Source organism: Ranitomeya variabilis, chromosome 1 (genome assembly GCF_051348905.1).
Source record: "Ranitomeya variabilis isolate aRanVar5 chromosome 1, aRanVar5.hap1, whole genome shotgun sequence".
Lineage (NCBI taxonomy): Eukaryota > Metazoa > Chordata > Amphibia > Anura > Dendrobatidae > Ranitomeya > Ranitomeya variabilis.
In genome coordinates this window covers 563614652-563631073 of record NC_135232.1, presented here as the reverse complement: position 1 = coordinate 563631073, position 16422 = coordinate 563614652, and the positions used below count along the sequence as shown (strand labels likewise).

The following is a 16422-nucleotide window of genomic DNA, read 5'->3' as shown; positions in this document are numbered from 1 at the left end:
CACAACCCTTACCCTAGCCACAACCCTTACCCTAGCCACAACCCTTACCCTAGCCACAACCCTTACCCTAGCCACAACCCTTACCCTAGCCACAACCCTTACCCTAGCCACAACCCTTACCCTAGCCACAACCCTTACCCTAGCCACAACCCTTACCCTAGCCACAACCCTTACCCTAGCCACAACCCTTACCCTAGCCACAACCCTTACCCTAGCCACAACCCTTACCCTAGCCACAACCCTTACCCTAGCCACAACCCTTACCCTAGCCCAGGGCCGGCGTCAGCACCCGGCGTACCCGGGCAAATGCCGGGGCCCTGGCGAGACAGGGGGGCCCATTCAGGGCCGGCATTAGGGGCAGGCAGGCCGCTCCCCCAGGGGCCCTCAGCTAGCGGCACATCACGCAGCCGCTATGGGGCCTCTGTGAGGCAGGGGGCCCGCCTGTCGCCAGCGCCAACCCCCCCCCGCCGCCGCATTGAACTATACCGGCATCTGCCGGTAAAGTTCAAAGCAAATGATGGAGGAGAGAGCGTCACCTGACGCTCCCTCTCCCATCATTCCCCACTCTGCCTCTGACACTGCCGCTGTGGGTGCGTGATGACGTCATTGCGCACTCGCTGTGTGTCAGGCAGTGCAGCGGCAGCCGCCGAGACCACAGCAGGGAGCAGTGCGGGCACATTGAGAGGTGAGGAGTGTTTTATTTTTTTTGTAACTATAACAGTGAGTACTGGACTATGGGGCCATTCTTGGGGGGAGGGGGTCTGTGCTGTGTACTACATGTCTGTGCTATATACTTCATGTCTGTGCTATATACTACATGGGTGTGTTATATACTACGTGGGCTGTGCTATATACTATATGGGCTGTTATATGCTACGTGGGCTGTGCTGTATACTACGTGGCTGTTCTATATACTACGTGGGCCATGTTATATACTACGTGGGCTGTTCTATGCTACGTGTGATGTTCTATATACTACGTGGGCTGTGTTATATAATATGTGGCTGTGCTATATACTATATGGGCTGTTATATGCTATGTGGGCTGTGCTATATACTACTTGGCTGTGTTATACGCTATGTGGGCTGTTATATACTACATGGCTGTGTTATATGCTACGTGGCTGTGTTATATACTATGTGGGCTGTGTTATATACTACATGACTGTGTTATATGGGATCATGAATCGTGGTATGTGTTAAAGGCGGGGCCCACTGAGACTCTTTCGCCCGGGGCCCTTAAAAACCTGGAGCCGGCCCTGCCCTAGCCGCAACCCGTACCCTAGCCGCAACCCGTACCCTAGCCACAACCCGTACCCCAGACACAACCCGTACCCCAGCCACAACCCGTACCCTAGCCACAACTTGTACCCTAGCCACAACCCTAACTCCAGCCACAACCCTAGCCACAACACTAACCCTAGCCACAACCCTAACAGAAAAAATGGAAAAAAAAAATTATAATTAGTTTTACCTAATGGGGTGATAAAGGGAGTTTCACTTACTAATTTTTTTAATTTTGATCACTAGGATAGACCCTATCACAGTGATCAAAATAAACCAATAGGAAAAAATCTCCCAATTTGCCAGGTGCCGACAGGCAGATCTCAGGGGACACCAGAGGTACCGAGGGGGGCTCGGGGGAACCCATTTCTCTCTCCTCTGATGTGCTAGATCATATCAGAGGAGAGAGAAATAAATGGGAAACTGTATTCTTTTTTTTTTTTTTTCTATGGTCGCTCTTGCGCGGTTAATAACTGCGATTGCAACATCGGGGATGGCAAAAACTAACCTGAATCATGTTCTCTGGGGTCTGCTACCCTTCGTAGCCGAAACCCCAGAGACTTTCCGCCGCGGGGGGGCGCTATAACCTTATTTCTCAGCGCCGTTAAAAAGCAGCGCTGAGGAATAAGTACCCTTAACTGCCGCCATTAAAAGGTGTATCGGCGGTCGTTAAGGGGTTAAAAAAATAACAAACATGTAAACAATAAACATTAAGTATCACTGTGTCCATAGTTTTCAAAATAGAAAATTAATTAAACTAGATCAGTAAAAGTCTTTAAGAGGATAAAAAACAATAACAAACACGAAGCCAGAATTGGTGTGATAGAAGGTAAAATGAATGGTGACATTAACGACTACAGCTTGCTCTGTAGAAATGCAAGCCCTCATACTGCTATCTGGAAAGAAAAGTAACAAAAGTTACAGCTCTTGTAAGAGGGGATAGAAAAAAAAGAAAGTAAAAAAAAAAAAAAAAAGCTAGTCAGGAGGAAAATACAAATCAAGACATTTGGCTACTACAAATATAATATTGGTGCCAGAAAGAAAGGGGAAACTCTGTCCCGATTAGATGTTTTACCTAACTCCGTCTGCCCTTGTGGTATGCTGAGGTAGTTAATAATTTTACTTATTTGCTGAATAACACTGTGGACACCTCTGACCCCTTCAGGATGCTCCATAATCACATCATAGGTCCGGCCTGAAGAAATAAAACATTTTCTTATTACTTTTACCAGCCTAATCAACTAGATCTCATTTAATAGTGCAGTAAATAGGCAGTGCATGCTGGGAAGTGAAAGAAAGTTACAGCACCTACAGTCCTGGTAGAATGATGAAGAGGAATCACCAGTCACTTGCCATAAATATGCTTTTAGTTTCCCTGATTCTGGTGTCTTTCTTTTGTTCCTGCTACTCTGCATTCTTCAGATAAGGCCCTTTCTCCACAATTTATAGATCTATTCTCAATAGCTAAGGGGGCGTGTTCCTCAAGGAGATGCCCAGAAAGCGTTAAAGAACTCGCCAGTTAGGTTTATATACAGGGAAGAGGGGGTTATGTCTCAGTATCGAAGAGGTGCAGGAACAAAAGAAAACCCGCTAGATTCAGAAAGGTGGCATTTACACCATGTAGAGATCAGACTGAACCAAAGAATCCATTTTGTCTTCCTCCTGAGAAATCTGATAGATACAGCAAGAAGTATATTTCTGCAAACTTGACATCTTCTTTGTTTTGTTAGTAATCACGCGCGCATTCCTCCTTGAAATTGTAACTTTTTTATCCACATACCAAATAATTGTAACTCTACACTAGAATAGACTTGCTTTGTAAGTGATTATGAAATATGAGCGCTTATGCGCATGTCTGAAAAATGTCTAAACTTTTTATCTATATAAAGAAGGGATCGTGCCCAGTGAGGAGAGGCGTGCTCTGAGGCCATCCCTATGTATGAACACACAACCTTTGTGCTGCGTGTCATTTATTCGGATCCCATCCAGGAAGCCAGGGACGGAGAGGACTCAACATTCTTTGGCGCCCGAACAGGGACCCGAGGCGAGAGTATCTACTCAAGATTCACCTGTGGATACGGACAACGGAGATCTGGGATAATGGACGGCAAATGAACTGAAAAACCTGGCCAGGTAAGAGACATTATTAGTTCTCTTTTATCTGCCCTGTATTATCCGAAAGATCTCTATGAGCCGTGTCACGCTGGGTTAGTCTAGTAGTGAGTAGATACCTATAAAACTCGGGTTACCATATTGTATAGATTTATAAGTCCTGTCCCTGGCAGTGTGTGAACAGTGTGAAGGTTGTGGCATGTTGTGAAAGAAGAGCAAAAGTACGTAGAAAATAAGCCGAAATAGTTGGGGTATAAGCCTTATACACGGAAGTCAGCCTAACTGGGTCATGTGCTTGCGTCCTTTCGAGGAGACCTCCGCCCATGCTTGACTATTCATTAAGTGCTTAACCTCCTTCATTTCTGGATAAGGTTTGATAGAATGAGCCCAGGACGCGGTTTCATGAGCCTGGGACAAGTATGCTAACTGAGACAGAAAGTTTTGTGATCTGTATGGTGTTGCTGAGTCTGTTTGCATGTGCAATAGCACTCAAGTACGTCCTGCATATTAGAAGAAACGGAGCAGACGAGCCTTTCAATATTTTAGCTCCCTAGGAGAGAAGGCAACGAGACATCACCACAGAGTAAGTGATTGTCCAAACGTCACCTAAGGTAGTCATAGCTAATATTGAAAAGAAAAATGGGAAATAAACAGACAAAAACTGTCTTAGGACAAGTGGAAGCAGCAGATATCATACAGGAAAGATGTGGGAAGACAGTCAGAAGACAGATTAGAAGGGTAAGAGAAAAATTGGGAATTTCAGAAGCACTTATGTTCAGTACAGAATGGGAAAGAGTAAATAAAGAAAGAGGAGGAATAGTTAAAGATAATGGGTGGGAAGATATTGTGCACTGCATGATAAAAGTCTCAAAAACAGCAAGAGAGGAAAATTGGAGATATGATCCAGACACTTTCAAATGGTCTATAGGAAGGAAAGGATGTATTCCACCTTCTTATTTAGATCCAAATGCCCAATCATTTGTACCATCTGGAGGAGCAGAAGGAGGAAAACAATTTCCAGCCTTGTATCCCAATCTTAGTGGGGTAGGAGGATGGGAATGTTCACACTGTGGACAACAAAATCCAGATTGGAGAAATGACTGTTTAGCTTGTGGCGCACCTAGACACAATACGGTACTTGCACCTATAAGGACTGTACCTAGACCTTTTAGAGAAGCTGGCGCCAATGGAGTAATGGCAACCCACTACCATAACACACGGCAATATTTCCCTTGGTCCCCTGCTGAAGGTATGTCTCTCTTGCATAACGCGCCAGACCCCACTCAGTTTCCAGTCAGATTTGCACAATATATACAGCAAATTGTGCAGACTCACGCAGGAGTCTGGGCGGATGGAGAGGAATTATGTAGAATGAAAATGACTCCTGGTCTCTTCCAGGAGTTACTGGCATATCTACAGGGACATAGGCCACAGGCAGGACAAGTGGGACAGGCAGGACAAGTAGGACAAGCAGGAGAAGGTGCCCTACAAACGGTAGAATCAGGCAATCAGTTTGTAGACCACTTAATAATTTTCATGAGGCAGAAACAGAGGCAGAGAGGAACAACGGGAGTGGTGGCTCAGAAACCTGGTCAATCAGTAGATGAGTATTATCTAGGGGTAGAAAATAGCTTTAGAGATGAAGGAATAGATCTGACCACTCCAGGAATGATGAGGTTAATTACAAAAACCTTCATAGATGGATTGTCTCCAAAAGTAAAGGAGAAACTTAAGGCCGCAACTCCTGATTGGAGAACCTTGGAAGACCCACACTTGGCTAGGCAAAAAGCCGTAGGGATAGAGTTGGATTTAAGAGAAAATCATAAGCCTGTCAGAATAGCGCAAGCAAACACAACAGGAGGGAGAGCAAGACACAATTTTCCTTGTCATTACTGCAAAAAGCCAGGTCATTTCCAAAAAGAGTGCAGGAAAAAGTTGGCAGATATAAAGTCAGGCAAATTTGTTCCCAGAAATAACCCTCCCCAAATGGACAACCAGCAGAAATCTACCATCGTAGATGGTCCCATACCAGATTCAGATTGACTCGATGTGTTACAAACTTCCCTACCAGCTAGAAGGCCTATGATTCAGGTGAATGTGGGGGGAAGAGAGATTCCATTTTTGATAGATACAGGTGCAACTTCCTCAATTTTGAATCAAGATTTTCTTCCAAACCCGGAAGACATTTCACAACAAACAACTTTTGCTGAGGGTTATGATGGGGTAATTCGAACACTGCCATATACTGTGCCCCTAGAGGTCTCATTAGGACCTAAATGTTTTGCATCCAGATTTTTGTATGCCAGAGGTGCCCCAACATGTTTGTTGGGAACTGATGTCCTAAAGAAATTAGAAGCTAATATCAATTTTAGGAAAGATGGCACAGTTATGTTGACTATCCCTGATGATGCAGAATCATTAGAACAATATGTCAGAATTCAGGCTTTTGAGGATTTTACGGAAGAGAAAGAATACACCACAGATCTAGACCTCTCAATGATCCCAGAAACACTGTGGGCACAGGGTGACACTGATGTGGGATTATTGCATATCTCTCCTGTAAAATTATCTGTGCAACCAGGAACTGTTCTCCCACAGCTCAGACAATACCCTGTGAGTGCCCAACAGGAACTAGCGATTACAAAACAGATAGAGGAATACAGAGAGAAAGGAGTTTTGGTAGAGATACAATCACCTGCTAACACTCCTCTGTATCCAGTCAAGAAGAGAACTCTTGATAAGAGTTCTACACCCAAATATCGTATGGTACATGATCTAAGAGAAATAAACAAGGTTCTAGATCCAATCACCCCAGTTGTACCCAATCCTCATACGTTATTATCACAGATACCAGTCAGTTCTCAAGTGTTTACTGTAATAGATCTTTCAAATGCATTTTTCTCGGTTCCTTTACACCAAGATAGTTGGCATTTGTTTGCATTTACATTTAAGGGCAAACAGTTGGCGTGGACACGCCTTCCACAGGGAATGATACACTCCCCTACTCTTTATTCAAATGCCCTACAAACAGTCCTTCAGAGGTTTGAACCTGAACCACAGGTAGTAATTTTGCAGTATGTGGATGACATACTACTTTGCTGCCCAGATCTAGAAACCGCAGAAAGGTCCACTGTAAGTTTACTATGTTTTCTAGAAAAAGAAGGGTGTAAAGTGAATAGACAAAAGCTACAAGTTTGTCGGATCAAAGTGGTCTTTCTAGGTCATTGCATTTCTCAAGGTAAAAAGCATCTTACACCTCAAAGAACTGAAGCAATAAGACAGATGAATGAGCCTAGAAATCATAAACAGCTACGAGCATTTCTAGGAATAGTGTCTCATTGTAGACAATGGATTATACATGCCAGTCAACTAATGCAACCACTGTATGACTGTGTAAAAAGTGAACCGTATTTGTTGACAAAAGAAGGTCAGATTTCGTTCCAACAATTAAAAGATGCCCTTGTTTCAGCTCCAGCGTTAGGGCTACCAGACTACACCAAACCATTTCAGCTTATGGCTGCAGAAATTGATTCTCATGCTACAGGAGTTCTTACTCAGAAGCATGCAGGGAAACAAAGACCAATTGCATATCTTTCAGCAAGGTTAGATCCAGTAGCTAGGGCAGCGCCAACCTGTGTACGTGTAGTTGTTGCTGTCTCACTATTGTTGGACAAAGCATCAGAAATTGTCCTAGAGTATCCACTCACAGTTCAAACTACACATGATGTTTATGGGATATTAAACCAGGTCCAACCAAAACACATTTCCATGGCCAGACATTTGCGGCTACAGTGTTCTTTGCTGCTCCCCTCTACTATCACATTTGCAAGGCTTCAGACTCTTAATTTAGCAACACTGCTACCTCTCGAGTCTGAAGGGGGGAATAAGGACACTGATCCACACGCAAATTTTTTCCCTACAGACACACATGATTGTACAGAGCTCATTTTACAAGAAACGGTAGGCTTACCCAATGTATCCGAAACACCACTTCAAAATCCAGATTTAGAGCTGTTTATAGATGGTAGTAGGTTTGCAGATGACACAGGTAACTTCCATACAGGGTATGCAGTTGTGTCAGAATCTGAAACTCTCAAAGCAGAACCGCTTCCACCGAAACAGTCTGCACAAGAAGCAGAACTAACAGCATTGATTGAAGCACTAAAAATAGCTGAGAATCAGACAGCTAATATATACACTGATTCTAGGTATGCACATGGTATTGTGTTTGATTTTGGAGTAATCTGGAGAGCTAGAGGTTACATGACAGCGTCAGGACAACCTGTAAAACATGCTTCTCTGATCAAACAGATCTTAGAGGCTGCACAAGAAACAAAAGAAGTAGCAGTAATTAAGGTAGCTGCACATGTGAGACTCGACACTAGGGAATCTAGGGGAAATGATAGGGCTGACAAAGCAGCCAAAGCAGCGGCAGTTAAACCCTTACAACAGGTCCATACTGTAAACCCCACAGAAAATACTGAAGATAGACTAAGACAAGCACAGGAAGATGCAGGAGAAGAGGAGAGGGATAGATGGAAAAAGGAAGGGGCAGAAGAACAAGCAGGAATTTGGAAGAAAGATGGACTAATATGTCTACCTAGAGCCTGGTACCCGATTGTAGTTGGTGGACTACACCACCCTACTCATGTGTCTGCAAATGCAATGACACTGCTGGCAAAGCAAGTCTGGTTGGCTCCAGGTTTTGGCAGCTATGCAAGAGACTATTGTGCTGCATGCGCTATATGCCTGGCACATAATCCCGGACAGACAACAAAGACCCCTATGAAGCACCACGTCCGACCTCTCTACCCGTTCCAGCGATTACAGATAGACTTTATCCAGCTGCCAAAAAGTAATGGGTATGAGTATGTGCTGGTGTGTGTGGACATGTTCTCAGGGTGGCCAGAGGCCTATCCAGTTCGGAAGGCTTCAGCTAAAAACACTGCTGTAAAGCTAGTTGCCGAACTGATACCCCGTTACGGTCTCCCTGAAGTGATCGAGTCAGATAGGGGTACTCATTTTACTGGAGAAATATTTCAAAATGTACTGAAAATGTTGGGTGTTGAAAGTCAGTTACACACTCCGTATCATCCTCAAAGTTCTGGTAAGGTGGAACGCATGAATGGAACTTTAAAATTAAAAATACAGAAAGCCATGGCTGAAACAGGAAAGCCTTGGACAGAATGCCTTCCACTGGCCCTGTACTCAATACGCAATACCCCAAGGGGTAAGACTAAACTGTCTCCATATGAAATTTTATTTGGCAGGACTGCCAATTTAGGATGTTATTTTCCACAACAACTTGTATTAAATATTGAGTCATTGACTTCTTATGTACAAAATCTTCAGAAACAATTAACTAAGGTGCATGCACAAGTTTTTGCTTCCCTTCCAGATCCTGACAACACTGAAGGAAGTCACAAGTTGGAACCAGGTGATCAAGTCTATGTAAAAAGACACACCAGAAAGGCTCTTGAACCAAGATTTGACGGACCCTTCCAAGTCCTGTTGACAACACCTACATCAGTCAAGCTTGAAGGAAAGGCATCATGGATACATGCAAGCCATTGCAAAAGAGCAGTATAAAACTCATGATATTGATGTTAATAGTATTAACCACAACGAAGGCATGGGAAAGACTAAATTCTCTAACCCCTTTGAACAATAGATTCGTACAACATCATAGAAAATTAGTGCATGATTTGTTAAATAATATGCAACCTTTGGCAGATTGTTGGATCTGTACCCATTCACCAGTATCAGCTACAAGTATACCTTTTCTAGCAGTTCCCGTGTCAGCAGAAGAAATATTCGCTTGGCCTGATTGTTCAGACAAACTGGCCAACAACCAAACTGGTAATACTAGGCTGTGGAATACTACAATCGCCATACCAATTGTGGGATGGGTAGAATTTCCTTGGTGGCAGGGTAATCTCTCAGGGAGTAATACACATCTACAATATTTAGCATTCAGGGGAGGAAAATGGGTACCTAGAGATAAGACTAGATTAACTGATTTAGGACAGGTCCCCACAGAAAATCTACAGCTCAGTTTCAGTACAACCGTCCCTTCCTCTGATGCTTTTAAACCTGTAGTATTGGAAAGATACATACATAATAGAAAATGGGAACATTCTGAGTTGTTCCCCCAAGGTGATGCAAACAGTTGTACAAGTAAGCCAGGGAACCTGATTTGTAATGAATCCGATGAGTATGTCAAAGGAATGCCTGTATGTGGGAATCCCGCAGCCGGGTACTGTAGTCCTTTGGGACAAAAACCCTCTTGGTGTATGCTTCAGAATGTATCTAGTTTTGTGGATTTGGCTCATAGATTGGTATTACAGCACTCAGCTTTATGGGATCTGCCTGAAGGTACATTTTGGATATGCGGAGAAGGAGCATATAAATGGCTTCTCGTAGGTATAAAGGGTACTTGTACATTAGGACGCCTAACCCCGGCTACTTTCATAATTTCAAATAAACAAGTGAATATGCAAGCCGTGCCCAAGCACACACTGTATAAAAGAGCTGCAGACAATTCACCACGTCCTTCGGGAAGGCCACATATAGTACAGATGGGAATTTCTAACAAAATTGCTAGTACCATTTTTATTTATCCTATGTTAACACAAATGTGGGATAAATTAGTTAGAGCCACGGATTATCTAGATGATCAAATTTGGGATATATTGGATATACTAAACACTAGTATAGCTGTACAGAATCAGCTTATAATAGTCATCAACCAACATACTCTGGTATTGGATTACCTAACTGCCTCACAAGGGGGTATGTGTCAAATCATTGGACCCACCTGCTGTCATTATATAGACCCGAATAGTATTATGAGTATGACATTTAAATTAAAAGACGTACAACGGCTCAGAGATCAGTATGACAAAGACAATGACCAGAACAAGGATAGCTGGTGGTCTGATACCTTCTCATTTCTTAACCCAGCCAACTGGTTCAGAGGGATCAGTGGGTGGATTGCTGGGATTATGCAGAGCATAATACATATAGCTATAATTATTGTAATTATATATGTATTATTCAAGATTGTGCTCAAGGGTATCTCAGTATGCACAGATAAATTTTGTGTAATAGATGCAAGAGTATAAATTTTCTTCTTTATTCTTATGTTATCCTCTAGTGATTCTAATCAATATTACCGTACTAATTTTTGTTTTTATATTTTAGTATACTGCTAAAGAAGAAAATAATTTGCGATAGAAGAATTACTACTAGATTTGATTCTCTTATTAAAATATAAGCGTATATATGTGTAATACCAAAAATAAAGGCTTTGTCTTTGGCCCTGTGGTAATATATAAAAAGAATATGTCAAAGGGGGGAATTGTAGAGATCAGACTGAACCAAAGAATCCATTTTGTCTTCCTCCTGAGAAATCTGATAGATACAGCAAGAAGTATATTTCTGCAAACTTGACATCTTCTTTGTTTTGTTAGTAATCACGCGCGCATTCCTCCTTGAAATTGTAACTTTTTTATCCACATACCAAATAATTGTAACTCTACACTAGAATAGACTTGCTTTGTAAGTGATTATGAAATATGAGCGCTTATGCGCATGTCTGAAAAATGTCTAAACTTTTTATCTATATAAAGAAGGGATCGTGCCCAGTGAGGAGAGGCGTGCTCTGAGGCCATCCCTATGTATGAACACACAACCTTTGTGCTGCGTGTCATTTATTCGGATCCCATCCAGGAAGCCAGGGACGGAGAGGACTCAACACACCATGTTAAAAAAAAAAAATGACAGATTCTTAGAAAATGACAGGTCCTCTATAAATGAGAACGGAACAGTTCCTGCACTGGGATGTGCCCTCAAAACAGTTTAACCTGCTATGGTGGACAAGGGCAGCAAGACTATGCTTTTCCACAAACTTAGTATGAAGGGACAGTTACAAGTGAAACAGATTTTATTTTTTTTATTTTTTTTTTTTACTTCAAGTCCATGTATTTCAGGCTAAAACCAACTTTTGCAATTGAATTGCACCGTTTGGCTTTTACAGGCTCTCTGTTTTCCACACATTCAACTTTGATATGGTTGACGTTCAAAAATTAGCTGAGAAAATTAGTTACAAACTCTGTCAGATTCTTAGAATGAGCTCACAGAGATTCTCAGTTAACTCATTGTGTAGCAAGCAATACTCCAAAGCGAGGTTTATCCTTTGAAGCTAGTAACTAGAGATGGGCGGACAACTTGATGTTTGGGTCTGGCTGAACAGTTAAAAAAAAAAATAGAATTACACTTAATTTGGTTTCTAAGACCCTCCACGACAGCACACAGGAGGTTGACTCCCCATCCTAATTAGGGACAGGAAACAAGAGGTTTAAATAGCCCTCCAATAATCCCCAGTGTTTTCCCAAGGACCAGACAAAATGAATGATTGAGTTTTTAATTTACACTAAGGAATCAAATGAATATAACCTTATTAGGGGGGGAGGTAGAATTACCCGTACTGTCGTGGAGGGTCTTAGAAACCAAATTACCAGTAAGTGTAATTCTATTTTCTCTAATCCCCTCCAAGACAGCTCACAGGAGAAATACCAGAATAATGGTTAGGGAGGGAAAACAGCCTGGACCACTTTCCTGCCAAAGGCTAGATCTCTTATAGAAATTAGATCTAATCTGTAGTGTTAGAGAAGGTATGGACCGAGGACCAGGTAGCAGCTCTGCAGATCTGCTCGATGGACACATTGACCCTTTCCGCCCAGGAGACGGCTCTAGTGGCAAGGGCCTTTAGCGATTCTGGACAAAAAGGTTCTGATCCTTCCTCCAAGGTTCTGTTTGACTCAAGTAGAAGAGAATAGTCCGTCGAACATCCAGAGAATGGAATCCTGCTTTTCTCTCGCCCTTTGGATTGTCACAGAAAGAAGGTAGAATTATTTATTGGGACCTTTGGAAAGTCAGATGACACTTTAGGCAAAAAATGACGGTTCTAGGAAGAGTGTTCCGTCGTCCAGAATCCTTAAATAAGGTTCCCTAATGGACAGGGCCTGAATCTCGCCCACCCTTCTTGCTATTGTAATGGCTACAAGAAGTGTTGCTTTCTAGGATAGTTTGTCTATCTGGACCTGGTCCATAGGCTCAAATGGTGGAATAGTTAGATCTTACAACACTATATTCAAATCCCAAGACGGACTTTAGTTTGATTTCCTTGGACTGATTCTGAAGGCAGCTGACATGAGCCTCCTTATCCACCGGTGGTCTGTCAGGATCTGATCGAAGTAGGAGCTCAGGGCCGTCACCAAAGGTACTTGGTTTTAGTCCTTTAAATAAGCCGTCCTGTAGGAAGTCTAGAATTTTTGCCATGTCAGGGTGAAAAGGATCAGCGGGAGTGGATCTATACCACACCGAGGTCTTCCATACTTTGAAGTATATGGCATTTGTGACCTGTTTCCTACTTTTTTGTGAAGTGGATACGATGGCATCTGAGAGGCCTCTGGCTCTGAGAATTGTGGTTTCAGAAAACAGGCTGCCAAGCATACGCTGTGGGAAGGCGAGTGAAAAATGGGACCATGACGTAGAAGGTCATGGTAGGGTCAGAGGTTCTTCTGAGCTCAGAAGTTTCACAGCCCCAAACCAGCTACTCTTTGGCCAGAGAGGGGTGATCAGGATGGTTTGGACCCTGTCCAATCTGACCTTTTGCAGAGTCTTTGGCAACAACGGAATTGGAGGAAACGTGTAGGCCAACCTGAAACTCCACGGATGAGAGAAGGCATCCACCTTTGATTGGGATTCGTTTGGATCTATGGAGAAATAATGCTCTACATTTGCGTTTTCTCGGTTTGTTAACAGGTCCACCTCTGGAGACCCCATTTTTGGGTTATTAACTGGAATACTCTCTTACTGAGGAGGTGATGTTCTGACCAAGTGAAAATTCTTGCTGAGACCTGCTGCAGACTAATTTTGTGCTGCCCTGATGACGTACATGGGCCACAGTGGTCTGTTGTCAGAGTAAACTCTGACATGGGTTCCCTGGAGTATCAGTTTTGCTGCTCTCAGGGCCTCCTCTACCGCTCTCAATTCTCAGAAATTGGAGAAACAGTTGTCCATCATTTTATGCCAGAATCCCTGAAAGAATGAGATGTCACAGATCCCCCTACCGCATTTGCTGGCGTCTGTTACTGAAAACATTGGATATAGGATCCAAGGTATCCCTTTGCCAGATTTTCTCGGCTGAGCCACCAGTTGAGGGATAGTTTTACATGTTGAGGAAGAGAGATACTTGTACCAAGTGTCTCTGGAGTTTTGTCCCAGCGAGAAAGGATACATTTTTGGAGGATCCTTGAGTGACCATGGGCCCAGGGAATTCCCTAAATACATGATGCCATTGATCCCAGGACTGACATTGCAAATGTTAAGGTCACCCTATTCTGGGTTTTTAGGGTCTGAACTTTTGATCTTATGCATAAATGTTTGGTGACCGGAAGAAAGGATTTTTGGTTTTCGAAGTCTAGGGAGATTCCTAAAACGACTTTCTCGGTTGATGGGTTAAGGTCTGATTTCCCCAGATTTATGATCCAGCCTAAAGATGTTAGGGTATGTAGAACTGAATGGAGATGCCCTCTTAAAGTAGCACTGGAAGGAGCCATGATGAGAAGGTAATCCAGATAGGGAACGATGCAGATGTCTTGCTTCCTGAAGAAGGCTACTACTTCCGCCATTATCTTTGTGAATGTATGAGGTGCAGATGATATTAAGAAGGGAAAGACCTTGAACTGGAAGTGACACTTCCTGGCCTAGAGTGACCGCAAACCTCAGATACTGATGGTAGCTTGGATGAATAGGTACATGGTAGTATGCCTCCTGGAGGTCTATGGTGACCATGGCTAAGTCTTTCCCAATCAACGGGATTGTAGTTTTTACTGACTCCATTTTGAATCATCGATACACGATATATTGATTCAGCCGTTTCCGGTTGATGATAACCAGGGACTCTCCACTCGGTCTCTTTATAAGGAACACCCGGGAATAATGACATTGGCTTTGTTCTGCTTCTGGAACCAGTGATATTACCAAAGAGGATTGCATTTGCTGAAGTTCTGTGCACAGAATTTTGTGTAGCCTTCAAGATGGAACAGATGTCACCTCTAGTCTTTGTGGGAGAAAGGAGGAAAATTCTATTTTTACTCCTCTTCTGATTGCATCCAGGATTTTGTGGTCTGATGTTACCTCCAGCCATCTTGAGAAGTAGTTCGAAATCCTGCCCTCTACTCGTTTGGCGTTATTTTCTATCTGAACGGGGGTTCTGAAAAATATTTTTCCTTTACCCCCTTTCGTGTAGCTCCATCGGCCGGTTTTACCTTTCCCTTGGTATTGAGGGATCCCAGTTTGAGGTGGATGTAATGGTCCTTCTTGAGGGGTTTTGGCACAGGAAGATTTTTCTTTTTGTCGGTCACCTTCTCCAGTAATTAGTCAAGGGCAGGACCAAACATGTGTTCTTCTTTGAAGGGAATAGAGCACAGCTTAGACTTGGATAAGATGTCTCGGCTCCACATCTTTAACCATAGTGCCCTTCGGGAGGTGTTGGAAAGGACGTCCTCACAGCAATGCAAACAGACTCAGCAGAGGCGTCTGCAAGGAAACCAGCAGCTTTCTATAAGAGGTAAAGAAGCCAGATGGTCTTCTCTGGGGGTACCAACCCTAATATGGTCTTCCAGTTGTTGCAACCAAAGAAATAGGGTTCTCGTGACGCAGGAGGATGCGACATTTGTCTTTAAAGGAGGTTGCTGATGCTTCCCAAGACTTCCTCAATAAGCTGTCCATCTTGCGGTCAAGTGGATCTTTAAGTTGAGCGGAGTTCACAAATGGTAACAGTTTTCTTGGCTACCATAGCCACCTGGATATCCACTTTAGGGATTTCAGTCCAGCACTTTGAGACATCTTCATCTAGAGGAAAGTGATACTTCATATCACTTGGGACGTTCAGCTTCCTTTCTGGGAATTCCCATTCATCCAGGATTAAATTTTGGACGTTGTCATGGATGGGAAAAACCATCTTCCTTCTTGATTTCACACCAGTGAACATCACATCTTGGACTGTGCGGGATGGTTTCGTCTCTTCAACTCCCATCGTATTCCTGACTGCCAGCAGTAGTTCCTCCATATCCTCAGATGAAAATATTTTTCTTTTTTATTATCCTCCGTATGACTCAGAGCAAGTTAACCTTCTTCCGCCCATTCTTCAGGAGCTGATATTTCAGCTTCTGAGCCAGAGCTATCCTCAGGGAGCATTTCCTCTTTTTGGGGACAGAGGGGCCCCCTGCAAAGGACTTGGAGAAGGTAGCTAGGGACAACTGTCTTGTCGCACCATCCCTCTCACTTCATCCATCAGGGATGGCTGCATTCTCCATACATAGCTAGCTGACAAAGCTTTTTTATAGCCGGATGGTAGGTTTTTTTTTCTGCAGATGGCGCATTTGCGATTTGCAGTGTTTTTTTGCCCTTGATTTTGGTGCAGGATCCTGGTCTCCCTAAAAGAGAAGAGAAGGGAAATATCCATAAGGATGGATCCTGTACCAAAGGGGCTTACCATTACCAGACATACTCACTGGGCCAGGGTTAGCACTGGGCTCTGCAGACGCAGATCTAAGAGACGGAACATCCATCATTTAGAACCACAGTCCTACCTTATGGAGTCTTCAGTCCCAGCACTTCTTCTCATCCAATAGGATGAAATCTCTCCCCCTCCGTGATAGGTCCTCTCTTCTGGCGCCTTTCCCGGTTTGAAATTTTCAAATTTCCCACCAAAATGGCAGTGCGTTCCACCGTGGAACGCAGGGCGGAAGTGCCGTCGCGTCTTCTCTCTCGGTGGTGTACATCACTTCCTGTGCACGCCCAGGACTTCCAAAGAACACGAAAGCCACCACCGGCATGCAGGCGCGAGGGGAAGAAAAGCTACGAGGCTGGGGTGCTACGGGAGGCCCCCCAGCCACTTCTTCACCATCCAGAATTGCCAGCAGGTGCCGGAGGATGATGCGGTCCGCCCGAGGCA

The 16422-nt window shown here is 43.6% G+C and overlaps 1 protein-coding gene across 2 annotated transcripts in view; it reads right to left on the bottom strand.

Moving 5' to 3' along the window:
• Window positions 1–16422, bottom strand: part of ZFYVE26 (zinc finger FYVE-type containing 26) — a 373042-nt gene that overhangs the window by 99515 nt on the left and 257105 nt on the right. For both annotated transcript variants that reach the window (XM_077256962.1, XM_077256969.1), the window contains one exon: window positions 2359–2478. In XM_077256962.1, coding sequence (XP_077113077.1) covers window positions 2359–2478 — 120 coding nt within the window. The remainder of the gene's footprint in view (window positions 1–2358; window positions 2479–16422) is intronic.